Genomic DNA, 25600 nt, shown 5'->3' on the forward strand with positions numbered 1-25600 from the left:
TTTCAGTTTTGCAAATCCTCTAGCCTTGCATTATAACTGCTCAATCTCCTTTTTGGGGGAGTGTTACCCACACAAAATTCTGTTACTCTCACTTTAGGGGCACCCACCTTTACCCTTTCCCTAGGGCTCAAGGCAAAACCCTCTTACTTTAGGCACCCATCGTTTCCCTTCTGTGGGCTCAGGGTGTAACCTTACACTTTACAGGTTTGTGGGGTCTTTTACCAGTGAAAGAGCTTGACACAGTAATATCCTACTTAACAATCACCAGAACACAATGTACACGCTACACATACAATGCTCACCACTCCCAATAAAGCAGATGAACTTTTCTTGATGGCCAGTCAGGATCAGGTCATCTGGGGGACTCCAGTTTCTGCACGGTGTCACTGGCAAGGAGTTGAGGTCTGGCAGCTCTAGTCTTGGGGCTGTATCCTGGAGTTGGTTCCCAGAGAACTTCCTTTTGGACTCCAGTTTATATAGTGAAACTTGAGTCTTGCTCACTGTATCCTAATCCTTTTACGAAAATTTTACCAACTAATCCTAACATATTGTAACAAAATGATCTAACCAATCATACCCCACCACCTTAATTACACCTATCAAAAATAATTATGTAACAGAACGAAACAGACAGAGATGATACAGACAATAGAAAAGTGGGAACTGTAAAGTTAAAACAATAAAGTGAGACTTTCACAACCACAACTATTGATTAAGTGATTTCTTGCCAGACAGAACACTATCAAACTAAGTTTTCTTTAACCATGTTAGGGGCTGTTTCTGTATCTGGTGATAGTGGGTCCTATTAGGACGGGATCCCCTTAACAGCTTGATACTACATTGTCTGTAGTAATGTAATTTAGATGGAATGCGAGGATGTGACTTTCTGCTTCTTGGGTAATGGCTGCTACTCTCCTAATATGGCTGCGGAGAAGGGCTTAGGCTTTACGATATGGTTACAGGAAAAGGCCGTATCCTTATTAGTAGGGAAGTATCCCATAATACTTTGGAGGTCGTAACTACTTTAATTGCTGAGACTAATGTAAGAAATCCTAAGAAATGGTTCCCGAAGTTAAATAGTGAAAATGAGACAAGAGCTTATAACACTTGAGCTGCCAAGAGTGGTTGTGCTAGCAACTGATGAGTAGTGCCAACTTGAGCTTTAGCCTATACCTCCTGATGCGGGAGCCAAGTTGAATTAAAAGCGCCACCACACTTGAGTAAAAGGGTTTTTGTGTGTAGGTGGGACTCAAGTTAGTAGCAACATTAAATTTTTAACTTGAGGCTAAATCTACAGTCAAAGCAAGTCTAAAGTGCCTGAATCACTTTAAAATGGTACTCGTGTGCCTTAGTCATTTAGGTGCTTTTGAAAATGTTATCCTTGATTTATTTTGTAAATATGGGTATTGTATTTGATTTTCAGCAGTTGTTGTTCCAGGAATCTTGGTTTAGAAGCTGAAAGATTCAATACATATTTCAGTGGTTGTGCTTGGATTCTGGAGGAGGCAGTTAACTGGTCTGATTTTGGTATAATCCAAATTACTCTCTACTTTGAATGTGATTACAAATCAGTGGTAGAATGGTCATTAATCTGAGATCCAGAAAGTCCTGTAGATGTCGCTCTTAAAAGTATAAATGGATTAGCAAAAGATCAGTTTTAAAGTAATCCTAAACAGCTAAGTAATCAAATGACTATAATGTTTAACAGATTATTCAGCAACATGCATTTTCCAACAGATGTCAAACGTGCAAATCGGTAGCATTGCATAACATTGTAGTAAATAACAGAATTGGGTGTAAAAGAAATGAAAAAAAAAAAACAAATGACATAACACTTCCTAATTGCCCTAATTGATGATGTATACTTGATGCACAGGATTGCTTGTCAAGAAATTTGGGATCTATTCCTGTTTTTGGCAGTCTTAGATGACACTCTGAATTTCATACAGGAAATAATCTGTGCTTCTATTTTGGGGTCCCCAATGTGGTGCCTGTGGGCACAGTGGCGCCCGCGGGGCAGTTCTGTGTATTGCTGTGTCTCGGCAGCATTTCGGCAGTGACTCTTCTTTTTGCTGTCGCTTTTTGGTGGCGGGGTGTCTGGCACCTGCCAGTCTCCTAGGAATAGGAATGTGCTATTCCCACAGAAAGGGGACCCCTGTTCTGTTTGAAAAATGGGGATACTACAACCTTATCTAATACGTGTGTTGAGTATAGAGCTTTCCCTTAATGTTGGTGAAGCATTTTGAAATACTTGAATGGAAAGTGTTAAGTATCATGATATAAAATGTTGCATTAAAAATGTAATTAAACATATTTAGTTATTTTCATTACTTATATTTATTACTGTTCAGAAAATACTTGAATAATTAATTTGTATTTAAAATTGGCAACACTAGTAGAGTTAACTGAGTGGCCCTTCTGCTTTTGTGGATAGCCCTGAGATGAAGGAAAACTGTAAGTTCCTTGAACATCTTTAGCACCTGAGGTAATTGGGACAACAGGATTGGAAATTAAAGAAAATATGGTCAATGTTTTTTACAGTTCTTAATTTGACAATGTTTACAATGTGCCAGGTGCTGTTCACACAGACAGAAAGATCCTTGCTGTGGACAGTTAAAGAAAACAAGCAGTGTACAAAGGATTGGAGAGTGGGATACAATCAGGGCATGTACAGCAGTGGTTCTTAACCAGGAGCCCCGGGGCCGTGAGCAGGTTGCGGTGGGGGGGCACCAAGCAGGGCCAGTGCTAGACTCGCGGGGGCCCAGCGCGGAAAGCCGAAGCCCTGCCACCTGGGGCTGAAGCCTGAGCAATGTAGCTTTGCCAGGCAGTTGCCCTGCTTGTTACCCCCTTAATGCCGTCCCTGGTTTTTATATGCATAAAACCAGTTATTGTGGCACAGGTGGGCTGTTTATAGCATGTTGGGGGATCTCAGAAAGAGAAGTTGAGAACCCCTGGTGTACAGTATATATTTATTTTAAAAAAAAGTCCACAGCGACTATATATGACTGCCCCATAACTTGTTCATTATAAGTGGGCTGACATCTTCAAGGCATCTCAGAAGAGGGGGTCTTGAGGAGGTATTTGAAGGAGAGGTTAGTGGCTTTATTGATTAGTTCATGGAAGATGTTCAATACTTGGAGCAGCATGGAAGAGGGTGCAAAAATATGTTGGTGTGGTGGTGGGAAATGCGTAAAATAAGTAACTAAAGAGAGGAAGAGCTGTGAAGGTACTTAAAAATGAGGAAAAGAGTCCTTAATCTAATGTGATGGAAAATGAGGAGCCAATGGAAGGAATGAAGTAAATTCAGAATGATGCGCAAGGCAGAGGTTGTTGTAAAGACTGGAGATGATGGAGGGCTTGAATGAGAAATGTAGCAGTGTGGATAGAGTGAAAAGTCCTATGTTAGAAACATGACCAAGGAAGAAATAGAGTATGTGGACACAACCTTGGGGTGTGTGTTTGTCTGTTTCTCCCCCAGCCCAGGTTTATGGGTATGTGAAAATTATTCCAGACTAACAGAATGGGGAAGGGGTTATTTCTGAGATCTTACGTATGGTGCGTGTTCTGCAGTTGATAACTTTTTATATGTAACCTAATTACCTTTACCCTCCACCATCTTTCCTTTCCTCTCTCCCTACTGTTTGATACTCCTTGCATTTTGTTTCAAATTAATTTTTAAATTCTTTGAGGCAGAGACCATAAATCCTATCTGTTTATGCAGTGCCTAGCATAGTAGACTCGAATCTTGATTTAGACCTAGGGTTGCCACTACAATGCAAAATCAATTATTTATAAATGAGACACTTAATAGTGTTCTTTTAATATAGTTTTTTTAAGGTTGCAAAATCAAGCACTTCAGAATTAGAAAATGCCAGAATTAAGTTTGCCAATGTGACCTTAATTTGGCCCCTTGTACATATGCATTATTATATAGTCTTTATGATCACAACCTTAATAATCCTTTAATATAGCTTTGTGCATTTTCCTAGCTTTTTTAAAAAGCAGACTGAAAAAACAGAAGTGATTGATGTGGCATTATATTAACCCACGTGGGTGTCATCAGAATGGTTGTAACCTTTAGATCCACCACACAGTCCTCTGCCATTTGAGCTAATAGAATGACTGATAACAGTAGTAGGTTGTCAGCCTCCATGTCGACTAGCATGAGAGGGGAATGGGACACTTTGCCAGTGGGTTTCAGATGCTTGCTGAAAGCAGAGGAATGGTTCTAGTCTAGGCTCTGGAGAAAGAGTGTGGTTTTTAGTTGGCACCAGGGCTCTGGAGCGGAGCCGGAACAGTGGAGCTGCAGGTTTTTGCCTGGAGCTGGAGCACAGGTCCAAAGCCCTGGTTGGCACAGACTCTTCTGTCTATTCTCTCCCCCACCCCCTCTTCACCTAGTTAGTTCCAGTCTCCACTCCTTAGGGTTCTCAATTCAGTCGTCTTGCTCAGACAGTGTCAGTTCTCCCCCAATTTCTGAACAGATCTGTCTCCCCTTTCCAGCCATCTCCTTTCTTCCTTCCATCCCCTGGTTCTCAGTGCTAGTCGTCTTGCCCAGCTACTCCCAGTCTATTCCCACTCCCACCCTGGCTCCCAACTCAGACCCAATCTATTTTCCCCAGCTTCATTCTCTGAAACAGCCAAACCACTTTGGCTATTTTTATTTAAATAAGTGGAGCCTGAGAAAGACACTCACTGTGGAAAATTTCAGCTGTTAAGTGGTTAGTTTGGCAAAGTCCGAAGCAACTGAAAACAGGGTATTATAGTGGGATCTGTTGGACAACCTTAGGCTGCTCTACACTAGAAAATTAGGTTGGTTTACCTACATTGGTCAGGGGTGTGAAAAATCCACCACCTCTGATGGTATTGTTAAGCCAACCTAAATACCTTTGTAGACAGTGAATTCTTCTGTCCACCTAGCTACCGCCTCTCTGGGAGGTGGATTACCTATGCTGATGGAAGAACCCCTCCTGTCGGCGGAGGTGGTGTCTACACTGAAGCTGCTGTAGTGCTTTGTGTTGACAAGCCCTTAATAAGCAATATATTCTACGTATGTTGTGTGCGAGCATAGCAGTATTTTAACTATTGATAACTGTGCACGTCCATAGTTGGATCATAGGGTAGCTAGTGACTTGGAAATGTAGCAAGTCCTAAATGTTAGAGGGACCAGCATACTTTTCTCAAATTCCTAAATAGGTGCAGAGAAGGGCCCCAAGGCTTACTAGAAGATTAAAAGATTTATGAAGAAATACTTCAAGACCTTCATTTTTTTAGCCTTCAAAAGAAGACTATAAAAGAGGCCTAATTAATATGGAAATATCAGCGTCTCCAAATAAATACTTAAGGATCTAATCAGCTTACATGAGATGACCATCTGAAGCTGGTTAGAGAGAGGTTTAGAATGGATATTGTGAAGAATAGGCGCATCATTTTCCAAGAAGATTTAGACCTGGAACAAGCTACTAGGGAAGGGAAATAGTTTTAGTAAATTTTACTTAAGAAAAGAATAGCTCTAGTGTCTAGTGATATTGTCAGATATGTCTGATAAGCAAGCAAGGTTTTCTTCCTAATACATGTACCAATGATTCTTGTTAGCCTTAAAGTTCACTGTATGTGTGTCATATTGAATTTATGAACTTTTTAGAAAGATCTTCTGATCACTAACATGGATTGAGGATGGGTATAGAGATGAGCAGGATTGCAAACTAGACGGGGGGGAAAAAGTGTTCTTCCTCGAAACTGGGGAGAATTATTAACCATATACAAAGTTAGTCTACTATTTGTTGAACTATGATAGTGTTTCTTTTGACTGTGGGAAATCAAATTAAGTACAATTTTAATTAAAATTGTACATCTTTATTCTGAATGTTGGCATATGATAATGTTTAGAACGTTAGTCTTATTTTTTAATAGACTGTTTTGGGCTCTTGAAACTTTTTTCACTGTAAGCTAATGTAGCTGCTCGGTATTTTCAGTTGTATGTACCTTATCTATGGATTGTCTCCTTTTGAAATGCATTCTCCAAACTCTCCACTTCCAATTGACCTTTTTTTTTGCTGACCTCCTTTCTATTCATGCCCTCTTACTTTCCTATTGTCTTTCTTAACTGTGTGTGTCTAATTTAGATTCTGAGCTCCCAAGGAACCTTGTCTTTTTATCATTTGTAATGTACAATCGACTCAGATGGCACTGTATAAACATAGTACAATATTAATAAATTTGTGCAAGAAATATATTTAAAAGATCTTTCTGTATGCGAAAGATGTGCATCTGATCAGCAGTTCAGTATAAGTGGTGTAAGTATCTCAAAATGGCTTATATGCACAAAGAAGAAACCTAAGTCTTCTGTGTTAAACCAAATAGTCCTGTATAGTATATTGACTGGTAGATTGGATGTGCTCTAATAATTTAATATAGAGCTAAATTAACTAATATCTTTAGAAGGTGCTCTTTGCCAGAACTCAGCTTATAAAAATTCTTCAGAATATTTGCTTGAAGAATGGTGTGTTGGTTAATAGCCTGTGGAAACAATTTTAGTGTTGCCACGTGAAGAATTAAGGTGAAAGATTTCCAGTAGACTTGCTAATTTAAGTCAACAAAGCAAGGTGGAGGGGAGTGTTAATTCAGTGTTGCTTTTTGAATCGAGTTGAAAAAACTGACACTGGTGTTTCCATTTTGGGAGTGATCACGTATGCATGACTGAAGGCTTGGCATTAATGAAAGAGTCCTAAAAAGGGTTGCCAAGTTGCTGCATTTAAAATATTCCGTGGTTTGGCTAGTTTGTACGCTTTAGGTAGATGGGTTTTGATAACTTTTCCTCTTCCAATATTAAGTTGTCTACGTGATGGGAACAGCGGTAGGTGTGCGACATGTAAGAGAAGTGAGGGCGGCAGGAAGGCAACAGGAAAAAGTAACCAAAAGAGTCCTGTATATAATTCTAACAAGTTAAATTACCCTTAAATGATGTAGCATCTCTTAGATAAGCAATAGAGCTGGGTTGGGGTTAGTGGACTTCTTCCAAAATGCATAGTTCTTAAAACTATTGGATGGAAGAGCATATAACTGCAGATGTGCTCTTTCTAAAGTTGTATTCAACTATCATAATACTAAGTGCGTTTATATCAAATTAATGCACAGTAAACGTATCCTCTGGGCATACCGAAATAAGGTTTGGGAAAGGTGGTGTTTTGCCTTCATTTATGGGAAGTCGGGTAAGTGAACAAATGCTGTGCTGCTTTTTTTTTTTTTCTTTTTTAAATGACTAGAGAAGTGAATTGTGTAGTCAGTAAAGCAGAATACTTGGACTTTCTGTATTGATGAGGGGAGGGACAGCAGTGGCAGAGGTGGGGAGAAATGGAAACAAACACACTCTCAAAACAAAGTCCCCAAACCCCCCTGTCTTGATCTAAAAAATAAATGTAAACTGTTATTTATGATTACTGTTGCCTAACTGAAATTTTAAGAGTTCTGGAACCTAATTCAAGGCACTTATATAGCACTGCTTTTTCCTGTTTTTTTTTCTTTTTTCATATTATCAAACCTTTCAATTATTGCACAATAAAACATTACATTTCAGTGATCAAAACAAGCAGTAGACTTCTGTATTTGGATTAATCATTTCTTTGTCCTATAAAGGTTAATGAAATCAATTTAATTAATTGGTTTTTCAGCACAAAGCTTACTTAAATAAAAGTAATAAAAAACAGCTGAGGCACAATAGCATAAAGGTTTTGAACAACGCCTTATAGGTTGTACGTTATTGAGCATGTGTTGAGCATTTGTGTATATAGTTATCCTGTGTAAATCTAGAAAAATGTAAATTTTTCTAGGTGATGACTTTATGATTTTGTAATTAGAAATTCGTGTTCCAAATAGAATTGCACGCTAATTGTGTGCATCTCAAAACATTTAACGGCTCCTTGCTTCTTTCAATAGCTGTGCATCTGCTTTTTTGAATCTTTTTTTTTTTTTTTTATTGGCAGACGTGGAAAAGCATTGTTAATTATGGAAGGTTTTATTTTTGGTACTTTCCTCATAGTTCTCTCAATTTATGAAGACTTCTTATTTGCATGGTTTTGCTTTGTCTGAATAGTGCTCAAAGAGTAATACATTTTAAACACCTTTTTAAACGCCATTACTAGTACGGTCTGTGTTTTAATTTTACAAATTATTGGTCCTGATTCTGCAAACACTTCAGTAGTACATAATTGGACTTGTAAATAATCCCATTAGCTTCAATGGATTACCCATGTGTGCAAGTGTTTGCAACGTTGCTTTGAAGTAACAAGGAGATTTTATGCCACTAAGGTTTTTTATAAAATTATAGTTTTAGCAGCATCTGATGGATGTAGCATCTGATGCTGCTAAAACTGTAATTTTATAAAAAAAAACCTCAGTGGCATAAAATCTGTTACTTCAAAACAATATTGCTTCAGTGTAAACCATGAAAAGCTTAGATTTTACAGTTCATTGAAGATATTGAGAATTTAACATTTTCAAACCATAAAGTAGCATGGGCCCACTCAGATCTGGGGTGTCTGAAAGGAACTGGGACTAGTCCATTAGCTTTTCCTCACTGTAACTGTTAGGGAGACCAAGTTGCTGCAGATTGTTTTGAAGTTACATGCAGGACACTCTTTTAAAATTATCCATTCTTAAAATATTTTTAATAAAAGGTATTGAATTTATATGGCAGAGAACCTGTGCTTCACTTAATAACTAAATGATGAAAGAAATATTTAAAATTAACCCATCTCTCAAAATTGGACATCAGACCAAAACAGAACCTCATAAACTGGTGCTGTGGTAAAACAGTAGTAAATATGCTGTCGCCATTTCAGTACCACAGCTGTAAATATCATTAAGTATCCTAAATCACTGGCCTCCAGCCTACAGAATTTCTCTCTTATTTCTCTCCTTTCTAAAGTTGCAGTCCATCTTTGTTTCTTCTTCAGAGTGATAAACTTTCTTATCCACTCAGCCACCCCACGATCCAGCTATCAAAGAATATTGCCAGATCAGGTGCAAGGAATTTGATTACAGGTTGCCCTCACTTGCAATATCTTCTCCATTTTAAACACTCATTACTCTTCCTCATGTAATACTTTACCTTCCCCTTCCTTGTGTCACTGTATATATCTTCTCTTTCAGTCCCTTTTTAAAGTCACTAGTTCCTCAGAAAGCCGGTGTCCAAATAGGGTGTGAGATGGGGAAGAATGGCCCTATTTCGTATGTCCACAGTCTGAGCATTGCTGTTTGAGTTCTGCTATAGTTTTTATATATGGCAAAATATGGAACTTATGTAAGCTTCTGCATCACAAGCAGTCATGCCATTGTTCAGTATTTCATTTTGTAATACATTTAAATTTTTCTCATTTATAGCTTTAGATTTAGCTATTTCAGTTACCCAAATCAGATTACTTGAAAAAACTAAAACACAACTATAATATTTGTCTTGTGTTTTTTATGATTAAAACTTAGTCTGTTATCCTCTCCATATGCTCACAGCCCCTCCCCTTACTAGTTCCTCCTACTTCAGGGCCCATTCAGTCATCGCTACAGCTGTCTTCAGATTAACTTCTGTGGGTTTATCATTAGATTTTATTCAAATTTTTTGTACAACTTCATTTATTTTTTCTTCATCTTTCTCTTTTTTTCCCTGACCTCTGAGTAGCTGTGGAAGAGAGTAGAGGGGAGGAGTCAAAGTAGAGCAGAAGCCTGAAAATAAAAACTTCAAAAGGTAGAATAGCATATAAGAACCTGTTAACTTACTTTTGCTGTTTGTCTGCACAGCATTCACTTCCCCTACTGCACCTTGTAAGGAAGCAGAAGTGTGCAGCAGAAGGAGTTGATGTAGTGAAGCCAATAATTCGGACATATGTGAATACTACAGAGCTTGTAATATTAACATACGTAATAATTCAGAGCTCGTTACTTTTTGTTTGCTTTGTTCAGCTGAGGAGCAGACCAAGGTAGGTGGATTGCAGCCGAGAAAATGTTGGTATGTTATACCATTCTCACTCAACTACATCCAAATCCTTTTTTCTCTCCTATCTGTTAATCCTTATCTAAAAGCTTCTGGCAGGTACCAGAGGCAAAACTCAATAAAATTGGCAGTACATATCCCCCTTCTTAAAATCCTACTTTGGACCTAAACTCTAAAATTTATAGTGTGGTACTTTTCTCTACAAGTTGCTTGAGACAGTAACTTTCTCTAATTTTTCCACTTATTAGTTAATAATAGTAATAATAAAGTAAAAGGTCCCTCTTATCTGTAATTCTATATTTTCTTTGGTTGACTTGGTACTTTGGGTCACCTTACATTGTCGCTTCAGATACCTGCTGTCACAGTGGGACCCTGAGACTAAATCAGTGGAAACCATGTTATATTCACTCCTTTCATTTAGTAAAGATATATCCTCCTCTAATGAGAGAAATTCTATGGACAGCACCACCATGGACAAGAATTACACCAGAACCCTACCTCAGAAACTGAAGATTGCAGTCTTCTTATTTAACTGATCAGCCCAACACACTTGATCTTTGCAGTAATGAGTGTCAACAAAACATTGTTTAAAATGGCAAGAAGCCCTCTGCTTCAGTTGTCGTTGTTTCAGTTTGGTGTAAGAACTGCGGAGGGCTTAAAGTGCAAAATTAGTATTAGAAGTGGGAATTTTGCTGGCTTCTAGGAGAAGGGTCTCTATCGATATGACAGCCAATGTAAACAAATAGTCCATTTCAGCTCCCTTTGGAGAAGCTTTTTTGGGGTGGGTTTTTCTCTGGCTTTCATTAAATACTGGATACAAATGTACATTTTGCTAACATGCCTTTTGACTTCAAAGACCACTTTGAACTTAGATTGGTGCTAGGTAGATCCACATGAGAGGATTGCGTCCCCCTTCCATTATTTTATAGTGTCTCTTCTCCTTTCACTTAGTGCTGTGAACTAACAGCTTTTTCTGCAGAGATTCCTTTTAGAATGCCAATCAAACTGTTGCCTAATTTGTGATGGTCCTTGCCTGTAGTGTTTCATTTTCTTAACTTCCAGTTTGGTTATAATTTTAAAAAGTAATTCTATCAATTCCAGTTTGTTTTATGATTTCTGTTGGATGGTATTTGTTCTGGCACAAGGTCATCTAGGGTCCAGACTTTGAAAAATTTCCTGTAATTTGGGGTGGCTTAAGTGGGAGGATGCCTCTGAAAATGAAGCTCAATATGTCTCAGGGTGGGCACACAAATTTTGAGGCACTCAGAATCAGATGCTACTTTTAAAATATTCAACCTTAACTACTTAGAGGCATTTTGCTGGTTAAATTGGAAAGCAATTCTAAAATGTTGGCATTTGGAAACTTTAGGATGACATTCCTCTCTTGCCTCAAAGAAATTATAAGGCTACAACTTGGAATAAAAAGCAAGGAAGGAGAAAGAGAGGAAAAATTCATCATTAAATTTGAACTAAAATGCCCATGGAAGGATTGAATTCCCTCTGAGCACTTTGTTCCTATCTCTGTTTGTGAAATGCTGATAAAATATTTTACGTTTGCAAATCACTGAAGTAAGACGTGAAAAAAATTCAACAATTTAAAAGCTATAGTTTTTGTAAGTTAGGTTGATTAAACTCTTTGAACCGTGGCACAAGTCAAATTATTACTCGTGTTCAGAATATAATGCTTTGGTTATAGCTTTAAAGATTAAAAAACTTTCAAAGATGCCTCTGCTTTGACTACTTAAATCATACTAGTCTAGTCCTTTTAAGTGTGCGTACATTTTAAACATTTAAACTCCTACATAGGGTATGTACTTGATCCTTTAGAATGGCAGTTAGTAGAAGTGTATGTTCCTCTATCACCCAGAGAAGTTCCATTTTCAGATTTAGGGCCCTATTACTCATTGTAGGATCCCTACTATTTGTATTCTAATGGTAAGTTTCTAAATCTACTCTCTCATTACGTTCCTAAACTCATGCAACAGGAGTCTAAAGTAAGAAGAAAATATGAAGTATTAGTGTAAAAATAAAAACACTTCTCATATAATTCAAAATGAGAGATTGGCAGAAGTAGTTGTCAAGCATAGAAGTCTTTGCTTAAAATTAATATTTGCACACCACAAGCACTGCAGTGTGAGACTAGAGTAGTTTTTAAATATTTGGCAAATAGGAGGGTATTTGAACTAACTGCATTGAACAGCAAGGAAGACTGTCGCCTTCCATCATGGTGTGTGCATGGGAGGCCTGAGTTAAATCACAAATACCATGACATTGATGCCAATATTTTGACTAATCCTCAAAACTAAGTAGTACAGTCATCACTAAGGCCCTAATTAATCATACAAGAAGCTCCGTATAGACAGAACCTTAAGCCTGCATAGAACCTCATCAAAGTCAGTGGTGCTCTACCTAGTTATTCGGTTCTGCCAGGATGGAGCATATTAATACAAACCTTTGGACCCAGATCCTATTTTATAAATTTCTGTAATATAAATTGAGGCAGTGCCACAGAGCCTTAAAGAAAAACATTATTTCTAATGTGTAATTATTAAAGTTTAATGATTAAATAACAACTTAGAAATTATGGAAAACTTTCCTAAAACAAAAAATTAAAAAATGGTTTTAGCTAGAGGACTTCTTGTCATTGAATAAATTAAATTATTATTAGAGACTCTAAAAACTCCTCCAAGGAGTTTATAGATGTATAAAGCTGTTCTTCATACTACTGCAAAATATTTCACTTGCATTTTTTTTTATTTAATGTTAGCTGCTTGTTTGAGGTTGTGTGAACTGTTATGAGCGTGGATTGGCGTAACATGCTGTCTTGCAGTCACTGTGTGATTCTATCTAAGGAACCTTTTGCATTGTGACTTGTAGGAAATGGATGCATGCACTGACACGTTTGTTGCAGCATAACACGTCATATTTATGTACTACACCTGATACACTTGTATGTTACCCCAGTGAGGTTCCAGGTTAATATGTAGTAGAGCTGTGGTTCTCAAACTGTGGTCTACGGCCTATGGAGAGTTGGCTGTTGTGATTTCCAGCTGCTAAAATATGTTAATACTTTCCTTATAGGACTTCTTAAAGTAAGCAGTGGCTACATGGGTTTTAAATGATTACAAATGGGAAGGGATGTGCTCCATGTGGTTGTGAATGGCAGGGAGAAGGTGGTCTATGAAACCAACTTTGTCCACTGTGGGGATAGTTTGAGAATTCTCATAGTAAAGTACATGCTAATTGAAATACCAAAACATAAGAGACAGAATATATCTATGCTTTCCTTCAAAAATTATGCTCTCTGGTAGTTTTTACCATCTTTTTTTCCCAATTGCAGTTAGTATCAGGGTTCACTGCGTGTTCCGCACGCTTTCAACGTGAGATCAAGATTATTTGCCTCAATGTTTACTTTTTTTTAATCAGGGATAAAAAAATAAATGTGTACATTCAAATTAACACTTCACTTTAATAAAACTTTCCACTGTAAAGGTGGTTGGGGTTAAACATTTACCTCTCTTGATAACTGATTTGTTAGATATTTGTACATATAAGTGTGTGTAAGCAATATGAACTTTTTGTATTTTTATACTTCCTTGGCTTTGAGAGACTTTCACAGCAGAAAATATTTTAAAACAAAATCATTTAAGTATATGTTTCTACTGCGTCTTTTTCTCATTTTCTCCTAATTTGCTAAACTCTCTTAACATGTGGCTTGGATGAATGGAGAAATGACTTCTTCAGAGGCAGCAGGCGAACATTTTTCAAGGACATTTCTGGCACCCCTTCCCCTAGAGACTGAAAGCATCCTTCATGGCAGTTGCTTTTAATTCAATGTGGAACACACCCCTCACCCTCCAAGACTGTGGAACAGACTGTTCAAAGGTTTGAGAGCAAACACATACTTGCTGTTGGTAATGAAAGGCAAGCAATTAGTGTGTTATTCTTTAAAACATAATAATGGGAAAACAACAAAGGAGCAGCAAATTAAACACAGTTAACATCACTTTCAGAACAGAGTGGAGAGATTTAAGAAAGATTTTAATTGCTAATGGCAGTTAAAAGATCATAATTTTGTATCTTGATGCTAAGGCATATTACTAAAAGAAAAGCAAACTCTTGATTACAGTTAGCTGAATGTTTGATGCTTCTGAAAGCTATATTGGGTTTACATTATACCGTCTCTGTAATGTACTTGAATTGGTTGAAGTTTAATGTAGTATTGTCACTTTCATTAGTCTCTGGAAGAATTACTGTAGCAATTAATTTTAGGAAAGGTCAGATGGGATGGAACTTTCCAAATGCTTCTCATCCACCCTTTGTTTTGGTTTTTCAGCCATCTCATAACTATTGTAGTGGGGTTTTTAAATAAAGTAGTCCCTGATTCTGCAGCTGTATTAATGCAGGCAGATGCTTACAGCTATGCAGAGTCTCACTGATTTCAATGGAATTCCCGAAGAATATAAGTTTGCCCAACCAGATCTTGTTGGAGGACCATAGCTTTATTTGGTACCACATACATAAACAAGTTGTATGCTTGTCTCATGGGGATTGTGTGTACTGCATTATTTTATGTGAAATGCACAAATAAGAGGTCATTGCTTTTTTTTCCCCCCCAAGTATTTCCCTGCTGAACTGACCACTTGAAAAAAAACATTGAGGGATTCTTGATCCTAACAGCTGGTCTTACAGTAAGTCACTTTTTGGAACTATGGGAACTACGATGTTGACCATCTGATATAAAGCATTAAAGGAAGCTCAGAGGTACATGAAAATATATACCCTTGGGTTGCAGGAGTTGACATGAGATGATTATTGCTAATATAATTCTTGTCTAGCAAAAAAGTAGTGACAAACTATATAGTTTAATTGGCTAAATGCTTAAGGGATATCCTCTGTTTTATTATCCTTAAGAATTATTAAAAACTTTATCTGGGCAAACAGCTTGTTAGAGTAGCTCAAGTTAAAAAGTTAGAATAATTCTAAATTAAATCTTACACCATGTAAAACATAGTTTAACTTTACAGCCTCAAAACATAACCTTGGGCATGTGCTGGTGATTGGTTTTGCTTCATTAAGTATCTGCAATGCAACTTCCCATAAGTTAGCTGACTAGCTTGAGCCTGAGTTGTCACATGTATTCTCTCCCCCGCCCTTTTTTTTTTGTTTTGATAGCACTTTCATGCCCTAAGCCTATATTATGGGGGGTGTTTTTGTTTGTTTGGAAGGGAAAATTCAACATACATTCACTGATTAAAATAGTCTACCTACAGAAATGGGACAGAGGGGAACAGCTCAAATATCCTAGGCTGAGATTTTTATGCTTCTTTCTGCACTTTGTTCTAGTTTCTTTCACTTTATTTAGTGGTAGGTAGGAAGCTATTACTATTAAAATTATGAGGAGAAAATATAAAGTAGATTTATAATTTACATGTAACACTTAAGATTTAGAAATTCCTAATTTAGGTATATTTTCTAGAGTTTGTCTCAAAACATTTAATTTTAATGCAGAGCTCTCTATCACAGTGCAGGTTGTAATTTAATTTTAAAATTTTACCCCAAAAGAAAAACACGGAGTCAGTCTAATCTAGTCTTAATAGCTTTTAAATGTCTCTCTGAATAATAGCCCTTCATACCTGATGAGGGGAGCTGGGGTTACCTTCAGAGTCTTCAGGTAGAAGATTTTCATTAAATTAATGTAAATGCATATTTTGAGGCAATATCAGCTTGTAACTTCATTATATTCTTAAGGAAAAATAATTGAAATCAAATAGGTCAGAAAATTAATATGAAGCTCCAAAGAAAGTATTTGGCAAACATAGTTGTCAAGAATTCAGTTCAAAAGAATCTGTGCATGCAGTAATCGTGCAGAAAAATGTTCAATAATTAAATAACATAGTGTTTGTGATCAAAAGGACTAGTAGTCTGTTGCATGTTTGGTTGGGTGCTAGAGGGAAGCATTGTTTCATCAAGAGGGAAGTTCTTTTTATCTGCCCTAGACTGTGTTCATTTTTGTCAATCAAGGCTTGACTCAAATGAAGGAGAGGGTCCTGTGAGACACATAAAACCATCTGAAATATGGTTAATCAGACTTTGAAACCCACATCACTAAGAGGGGTAAGTTTGGTTTTTGGTGCAAATGTTATTTTTTCTATATTTTATAGTTCTACTAAAGTAATGAGCCTAAGGTAGAAATAAAACTGTATGTGTGTGTTTGTATCTGTTTTGTTTGATTTTATATGGCTTAACTTTGTTCTTTGTAAGTGACCTAAAACAAGTGCTAATATTTCAACAGATACAGAATGACTGAGTCTAACATTGCACACTGGTATGCCTGTGAAGAGGCATTACCAAAGTTAATTATGTCTAGTGCAAATGCTGGGAGGTCTGACTGAGCAAAGCAGGTAGGTGAAAGATGCTTGCATGGAGAAGAGATGGAGGGGAAGTGAGCGTAAGAAGTAGTTTTATTTAAAAGAAATAGAAAACTCTGCCTGAATTGAGTTGGTGAGAATTTCCTTACAAGGAAAGACTCAAACAAGAGGAACTCAACATATTTTGTTTGTCTTGTTTTAAGTCATATTTGGGGGGAAATTATATATGGATATTAATTTCTAATACTAAAAATTAAAATATGGGTAAATTTTGGGATTTAGTCCAGTAAGGAAACGTAATTAAATCAAAAAACATTCTGAAAATGTTAAATGGCTAAATTATTGCAGAACTACTTCAAGAATATTCAGTACAACTGAATATAACTTTGACTAAGCTCTGTGGGAAGATCATCAGCTTTACTTTATATACTGTTAATATCTTACATGTGTAATAAGATTGGTGAAATCAACAACTTTTGAAGTGTGACTCTACTCTGAAAAATGACTAAAAATTGAACCTTCTTACCAGATCTTGGGCCCTGATCCTGCAGTACATAGTGCTTGGGCACACTGGTCACTTGCAAGGTCAGGGCTTTAAATTGTTCCCCATATGTATTCAATCATATCTGCACACATTAGACTAAAATAAGCTTTATCACTTTGTACTCCTGTTAGCAGAACCAACACAACTATGAGAACATCAAGGATCTGCTTGTGCCTCAGCAATAAGATTAAGTTCCAGTTAGTAAACTGGTATAACTGAGGGCCCAAATCCGCCTCATCCTTTATTGCTGGTAAAGACAAGAAAAGAATCCAGCTTGAGTCTCATATTCCAGGCTGAGATTGCGAGGCTGATAGGAAACAATCTTTTCTCCTGAAAGTTGAGAACATTTGACATGAAACACAATAAACATGGAACCTTACAATGCCATCGTTGAGTCCCTTTTCAAAATAGGGTAGCACTACATTTTTGAATGAATGCTACAAAAAGTAGTCTATTTAGGATTCTTTCTTTTCCGTGCACAATGAGTAATTCTCCACTAGCATTAATGGCAGTGATCTATATTTATTGAGAGTAGGATGGTTACATGTAAAGGGATGCAAACTTTCTTTACTTTTTGCTATATTTGAGTTCTCCAGAAATTACAAACATCAGAGGAGAGTCATGGAGAAGAGCAGGCGTAAATACCAAAGGAGAATAGACTAGCAAAATGTCATCTTCAAAATTCAGTTTGAAAAATGCAGGTAGCCTTATTGGAGTGGTTACCCTTCACACTGCTCATCTGTAGCACAAAAACTTGGAACTTGACCCAAACAGAAAACTGGTTGAAAGACTAGAGAAGTTTAGGAGAAATGTGAGGATTCAGAGTATTGAGTGGAAAATCAGCAAGGTACAAAATCAAATGGTATAGGAAAAAAAATACATAAGCTAATTGCAGGTATAACTGAATCAAGTAAACAGAGCACTGAATTCTGAGAAGTAAAATGAAAGCCGCTATTAATAAAGAAATTGCAAGTTTAGCACAATAATTTTAGTATGTTAAGGATATATGTGTATACCAATATGTTGGTAAACTTGGTTTTGTTTTTCTTCCCTTAAAAAAAACAAAAACAAAAACAAAACAAAACCCACTATATCTTTGTTTCAAAAACAATTTTTTATTTCTTTTACCAATTCTAATACTTTTTTCAGAACAACTTGAGGCTTTACAATTTCCTGAAAATTGAAAGGGCATTTTCTTTTTTTTACAGTGGACTTATGTTAGTGCCAATGAGATCTGACTATTAAAGTCTGGTTTAAAATGCTTTATTAACTAGTCTGCTGAAGTTCGCTGTCGGCTACACTTGGCATACAAACTTTGAAAGGAAGGAAAAAATAAAAGAAACAATAATAAAAAAAAAGCCAACCTTGATAGCCCCTTCCACTAAGGATTTTAAAATATGCTACCTGTAACTTAAAAATAACTTTTAAAAGTGAGGTTTTCGGACCACTATATCAATGACTTGGTATTTTTTTTAAAAGCCAAAATCATAAGGTTATCAAATGAATACATTTATGCATAATAATTCTTTCGTTAATCATTTGTTATAATCAATAATCATGATTCAGCCTCATTACTCCCATGCATTTACTGCTCCTATGCGTGTTCTCTTGACTCTAAAATAGGCAAGAGAAATATACTTCAGATTTGTGCAAATGTGACACAAAAGTTGATTGGTATGATGGAAACTCTGTGAAACTCTCTAAATTAGAGACGGTCATCCAAGGATTGAAAACTGCACTGCCCCAGGATGTGCTATATTCAGCGCTAATTTAATAAAATAAATATATTCTAATCTGATATGATCCACATCATTGGTAGCAGAGCTCCCAAACTGGTGACACAAATGCCCTGCTAGAGCAAAATGGTTAGAAACCAAAGCTTTATACAAACTGGAAAGTTGCAATTCTGAGCATTCTGATGGTATATGGCATTTGTTTCTTTTCATGGTAGGCTGTGTGATATTTGACCTCAAAATCAACTATTCAGATTATCATTTTGCTTCCTTTTTCCTCCACTGTAATGACTGTTGTTTCAAGACTTATTGATGCTAGAAACCAATGTTTTATGCCATCAAAAGCTCTTAACACCAAGACACTTACACTGCTGATAGTCCAGTGATCAGAAAGGGGAAAAAAAAAATTTCTTGTGGTCTCATCTAGTCTGTCCTGTTGTCAATGTGTGCTTGTTCCCACAGTACATTTCTAGTACTTCATTCAGTGTAATTTTAAATGTCTAAAGAAAATGGGCCATTCACTTCTTCATGTGGACGACTGTTCCATAGTCTACAGGATTTTCTTGTCAGGACATTTTCCTCAATAGGCTAAGTTTCATTCTATTGCTCCTAGTTATATCCTCTTACATCACCTTAAATTCTTCTCCTTTCTTGATATTTACGCCCTTCAGATGTTACCATATTCCTTTTAGTTGCTGCTTAGCTAAGGTGCACTTACTTAGTTTTTTTTCCGTATGTCCGTTATTCCAGTGTAGATAAGCCCTTAGCTTGTACATTTTCTGATTTTTTGAATCTAATTTTATTTCCTGCTCATATTTTCTACCTCTCTAGATCTCTTTATCCTTTTTCTTTTCTCCTGGTATTTGCAATACCTCCCCATTTAATCTCTCTGTTTCATTCACATTTGGTTTACCTTAACTCCGAGATCATTACTGAAGATGTAAAATTAAGATAACCTTACTGATTCTTGTGACCACCCCAAGGGAGAGTCAGGATCACATGTTGTTTTTGTTTTTGTTGTTTTCTACCTCTCTAGATCTCTTTATCCTTTTTCTTTTCTCCTGGTATTTGCAATACCTCCCCATTTAATCTCTCTGTTTCATTCACATTTGGTTTACCTTAACTCCGAGATCATTACTGAAGATGTAAAATTAAGATAACCTTACTGATTCTTGTGACCACCCCAAGGGAGAGTCAGGATCACATGTTGTTTTTGTAGATGTCTCAAATAATTAAACCTAGTTTGCTTTTAAAAGAAACTAAAATTGCTTCTGAGACATTTTATGCCAAGTTTCAGCCTTAAGCATGTTTTATTCAGCTGCGTTATAAAACACCTCAAAGTAGGTTTCTAAAGGGAAATGCTAACAGACCCTTAAAATGTAGCTGCTGTATTGTTCAAAAGCCATTTTTCCACTTTTTTTTAAAAATTCAATTTTTCCATGATTAGTGTCAATAGCTAACAGAACTCAGTGCTAAGCAATCATTCTGACATGTCCATTGTTGATATTTTAACAATTCATGTATGTTTCATATTGGTGCCAAAAGAAGACATTATTTTGCCAGGATTTACTTTGTTGGTATTATATTGTGTACATGGTTTTCAAAACAGCTTTTTTTAGCATAGGCAGATCAACAAATCCTGTAGTGGATTTTCAGCCTACTTGCAGTCCTGGAAGTAGAACCAGACCTGTCAATAACTGGAAGCAGGATAAAAATCACTTCTCCTATAGAACCTGCCCTTTTACTTCTGCATCTGTAATTGCGGATAGGCGTCTCATATTTCACTGCTGCAGATGATCAGTTACATTTTTAAACAAAGCAAAAGAATTCAGTGGATCTAAAGGGTTAAAATACATCTGGTTTAGCAGCTGGGTATCTGGAATTAGACTCTTGATTCTGTGTTCCTTTGAGGTACTGCAGCAGTGTGCATTCTGACGAATGCTGCTCTCATCATGGCAAACAAATAGACAAAGAAGAAAGGAAAAGGGAAGCTTTTCTGCTTATGCTCTTCTCTACTTACCAAATGGGTCTCTGGGGATTGTTGTCTGTTTTCCAGACAGGGCTTCCATAGTGGTCATACACAGACTTGTGTAAGCCTACTTTGTGAGGTTCTGAGCAGAGCCATGAAAGATACAGAAAAACAGTTGCCTCTTTCTCCCTAACCCCAAGAATTACTGAGTGGCAGTCGACCCTATCCTATTAGGGGCAATAGAGTGAGGCCAGCTCAGACAAGACATCAGAGGGAGCTGCTGCACTCCCAGAGTCCCCATCAACAATAAAAGTAGTTCATCATGTGGAGCAACAGCATTGCCTGTTGCCTCTCCACAAAAGGCTGTGAAAGGAAGCCGACCAGCACGCGGTACAGCCAGTGGACCAGACAGAAAGCAGAAAAGGGTACCATAGACCATCAGTCCACTTTCTAAATCTATCTGTTGTGCCCATCTACCAGAGTCTGAGTCAGCCTGTGTTTTCCTGGTGATGGTGTAACCAAGATGCTGTTTCTCCACCAGCGAGGAAGAACCCAACACAGCCCTCCACGTCAAAGGAATCGGCAAATTCTTTTCCCAGTAAATATATGGGACCTACCCTGCTGGTCCAAGCACAGTTCAGCATCTTGAGTCTCTTCCAATGGCCCTCATGAAAATAACCCAAATAGGGGCAAGAAAGTAGACTTCCCTGGATAAGCACATACCTCAAAGGTAGAAGGAACCATGTTTGTGACACATCTAAGAGGAATTCAGGTGCATCAGACCTAGATCTTTTCCCTCTGTCCCTCCAAATCTGAAAAAGAAGAAGCTGGAAAAAGGAAAGGCTAAGTAAAATACACCATCCCACAAGCTTCCAAAAAGATGCAGAAGAATCTAGCTGTCCCCCTCCCAGAGACATACATCTATATAGCAGCATCCAACTAATGTGACCGCAGGAGTTCAAAAGTCCCATCAGAGTATATGGTAGCCAGAACATACAAACCAGGGCCCATCTTCCTATTCCTGAGTCCTCAAGGTAAACCTATGCAAACTTAGGAACTCCCTTGGAAAGGATAAAACGCACGTACGTGCATTGAACGGCTAGCCACTCCTTTACGAGAGACTCCAGGGATCCGAAGGTAGATTCCTGCCTGAGAGAGAACTACAAGGGGATGAGCCAGGTCATCGCATGCATCTCCTTGCTTTACTTAGCAAATTCTTGGATGGGTGGATTGATTTATTGTTTGGGTGCCCTACTGCTTAGCACTAGGAGAGAATTTAGGTTGGAAGTTTTTTGTTTGTGTTTGGATGCCTCTTTGGACTCCCAGTACCTGTCAGCCAGCACCAGGGCCTGCAGTGCGATACTCAGACATTACATGTCACTACAGTACTGGAAGGTGGACGTGCAAGCAACATCTTCTAGCAACATGAAGACTCTCTTTTAGGAGCAAAGTAGTGGCAGTCATCAGATACGACCAGTGAGACTTTTATTCACCGTGTAATACATGAATTATTTTTATCCTTTCTGAGTATTCAGCTATCAAATACATAGCATCAGAAGTTCTGTCCCAAAGAGCACTGCATATACTACAATTTTTCTTCTCTCCTTTTTCCACTCCTATCCAGAATGATGTAGACTGTTGGAGAGAGCAAAGATGATATATTGGCTAAGAAAACCCCGTTGCCTGGACCTGATCAGTATCTTGCTAGGTCAGCTACTTTTCCTCCAAAGCAGGACAGACCTTTTTCTCCACAAGGGCTTGTCATGCATAAAGGGCCAAGCAGGCTTGACTAGGCTGCATGTGGCTCTTGAGAGGCAAACCATAATTAAAAAGAGATGATGCTCAGCCACATTCATGTCCACCATTTTAATCTCTGGAAAGAAGTGAACCAACATGATGGTGGTAAAATTCAAATATTCAGGCAGAGATCATGAAATTCAACTAAAACAGTGCATCCTCAACTGTCTACAAGATCTTGCTATTGGGAAAAAGCTCCCATGTTAAACACAGTCTTCATCGTATTCAGTGTCTGAAGGTGAACTGATGAAAGAGGTAGGATCTTTCTTCATCATCTACAAGTAAAACAACTTCTTTAGAGCCACCTTACTCATTCATTTACTTCAGGTACTTGTTCACCTCAGTGAACAAAAGCAGACTAAAGTAAATAAGCATATATTTGCAGTCACTTCAGCTGCCATGCCTCATCACTCCAGCGACGCAGTGCTGGTAAAATCTTAAAGATCTATGGAACTTTCTGTGCTAAAGAAAAGGAAGATTAATTACCTGAACACTTGCTTTCTTCAGGTAGCAAAGCATCACAGATTCAGCTCCCCAGGGAAGAAAAATTTGGTCTAGGAATGCAAAACAATAACGCAGGGATTGTGGAGGTTCTTGTGTTCTACAGTAGGCATTATGTGTAGTTACAAGTATACGGTACCATATTAGCTGTTGAAGTTTCCCATCTGGTGGGCTTTCAGGAGGGGAAGTGAGTTTTACCTTGCTGCCAGTGATTGACGGGTCTGGTTCTGCAAGTAGAGAGGAAGACCTTCCTATTGGAGCTGTGGACTAGTACTGCTAAGAAAAGAGGGGACAATTTAAGGAAACTTCCAGGTAAGTACAAACACCTTTTCATCTTGCAGCTTCTTTCTGCTTAATCTTGTGGGGAGCTGTTCATTATGTTGCAATAGTAGATACTCTGATTATAATTAGAGCTTGTCAGAAAATGGAAGGAAGAGGAAGAATTGTGGAAGTTGAGTTTTTCTACAAAATTTGGACAAGTTCAAAATTTTCTGACCAGCTCTACTTGTAACAACATGGAAAAAACCTTTCTGGACAAAAACCTCTTGTGCTTGGTCTTAGCCTATTGGCAATTTTTAAAAAATTGAAAGATTTTAGCCATTTTTTGACAAATCAGAGCATTGAAAAACCTGTAAAGAAGCTGTTATTCAGAAGGTATCAAATACGCTTCTCCTTCACAGTCAGTCTTACCTCTTTGTCCTGGAATTATGGAGTCATGCCTTTAGTCTTCTGCTTCATTCTTTTTCCAGCTGACCCCCAAAGCAAAGGGAAGAAACCAACAAGAAAGATGATTGAAGAAAGGAAGAAGACAGAATCCAAGAAATATCAGTGAGTCAGTTTCAGGCAGAAGCTCCCAAGTTGCAGAGTCAAAATGAGATTTCCTTTGGGGAAGGATCAGCTTCCAGGATTTGCTCCTCCCTTGTTCCCTGGATAGACACTGAATTCTTGAACCCTCCATCAGTGTTGCAGGTAGGTAGAGCCCACTTGGGGATAGCCGCTTGTATTGCCGCCATCTCAAGTGTGGAGGACTGACTTGGCTAGTCCTTTGCCCTTTCTTCTTTGTTGCTCACCTTTCTAGACTGAGAGGGATAGAGCTTTTGGCTCAACAGATTTTTGTGAGAAATAGGGAAGGCATTTCTCTCCCCACCCACTTTGCTGTAGTTTGGAAAGCTCCCTGTTGAGGGGTTTGTATGTGCACCTCATGGTCTCCAGCCCCAACTGACAGTATTGCTTTGTGCTGTAGGCTCTCCTACTGCTCTTCCTCTCCCCTCTCTGCACAAAGGAGCTGAGATTCTATGACTGTGGAAACCATGTAGGCAGACCCAGACACTTTTTTTCTCTCAGCCAGGAAAATCTGATTTACTAGTTTTTTGCATTGCTGGATTTGGCAAGTCCCCTAATGCTTTGATTTGTCTGTGTAACTACAATGGAGCAGGGTGCGAGGGCAAGAACTCTCACTGGTCAAAGGGGATGTTGCTGACCCCTCCCTGCAGCTATGCCAATGGCCCAGAGAATGATTTTAGTGGGGAGATTTTTTGGGTAGGAGCTTAACTGTAAGCTCTCCCTCCTCACTTCACATGACATGCAGCAGCTCCCTCTCCCTCAGACTGCCTGCTGTCAGACCTCCCCGTCTCCACCTGTGTCATAACTGAGGCAGACAGGCTGTTCTGGGTGTTCCCTGGTTGTAACCACAGAGATCAGCCCTGCATTGAGCAGTGGGATTCTAAGAGGGCTTTTGCAGCCTCAAAGGTCCAGGCCTCTTTTCCCCCGTCCTTCTTTCATACCAAGACAATTCAGCTAGAACTATGTTGCACTCAATACTAACCAGGTGGCTCCAGTGGCTCTTCTCTCCCTCCTCACTCCCCAAAAATTGCTGCATGACCTTTCAGCTCTTACAGTGACATGAGCCCTCAGTGGAAAGACCTTGAGGAGGGCCTTCTAAGATTCCAGATAATGAAGCACTATTCTTGAATCTTGACCTTTCACAAGTAAGATTCCCTGACACAAATCGGGTTTTGGAAGAGGAGGGGTTTTTTGTTTTGTTTTTTGTTTTGTTTTCCAGAACATGCAGGATCCTTAGAGCCAGAATATTGGCTGTCTTCGGGGTGGAAGCCCAGACAGATTTCAGCTCCTAGGAAATAAATGTTCATTCAGGAGACATTCTGGTCTCCTGTAGTTCTTCACTGAAGTGTTATGCAGAATGTTTGTTTGATCTGGCCCCTCTTACCTTGCTGCCCCATGGTTCAAGTAAATACACTGATAAAGCTTGCAAGTCTACCGTGAGCAGATCTTCAAATCTCAAATTAAGTGACGTTGGGCCTCCTCATCCTCTGCATAGGAGACCTCAGAGGAATCTGAAACCTGCTTCTCTTGTGCTCCAGACACCGCTGCTCTTAGAAGACCAACCCCCCTTCTTGCACTTCTGGTTCAATTTCTGTAACTATAAAGTATATCTGTAAAGAGAACTTATGAAAAATAATGGATTTATTTAATCAGTTTCTTCTTCCCTGGGTTTTTAGGAAAGAATTGAGCCCAAACTGTCAAAATACCAAGATGTACAGTATTACATGTTTGAAATTTCTACAAATTGAAGCAAATTGTTTACTTACATTTAAGTGTTTTGGAGGGCTCAGGAGAGATGTGGAGATATAATTCAGTGTGGCTTGTCACCCTTTTAAGGTTTTTTGGGGGAAAGCCTATTCT

General features: G+C 38.1%; 1 protein-coding gene and 1 long non-coding RNA gene across 3 annotated transcripts in view; both read left to right on the forward strand.

The window, feature by feature from the left end:
• TSC22D1 (TSC22 domain family member 1) overlaps window positions 1–25600 on the forward strand; it is a 140542-nt gene that overhangs the window by 24675 nt on the left and 90267 nt on the right. Inside the window, exon 1 of one of the 2 annotated variants that reach the window (XM_077811785.1) lies at window positions 16299–16386. The exons of the other annotated variant lie outside the window; for it this stretch is intronic. Within the exon in view, the coding sequence (XP_077667911.1) occupies window positions 16358–16386 (29 nt within the window). The 5' untranslated portion in view covers window positions 16299–16357. Of the gene's footprint in view, window positions 1–16298; window positions 16387–25600 lie in introns of those variants that run through there. 2 annotated transcript variants of the gene reach the window in all.
• Window positions 13050–16239, forward strand: LOC144262172 (uncharacterized). The gene is made up of 3 exons (XR_013345496.1): window positions 13050–13867; window positions 14603–14673; window positions 16007–16239. It is a non-coding gene; the product is annotated as an uncharacterized LOC144262172 (long non-coding RNA).

This window comes from Eretmochelys imbricata, chromosome 1 (genome assembly GCF_965152235.1).
Source record: "Eretmochelys imbricata isolate rEreImb1 chromosome 1, rEreImb1.hap1, whole genome shotgun sequence".
NCBI lineage: Eukaryota > Metazoa > Chordata > Testudines > Cheloniidae > Eretmochelys > Eretmochelys imbricata.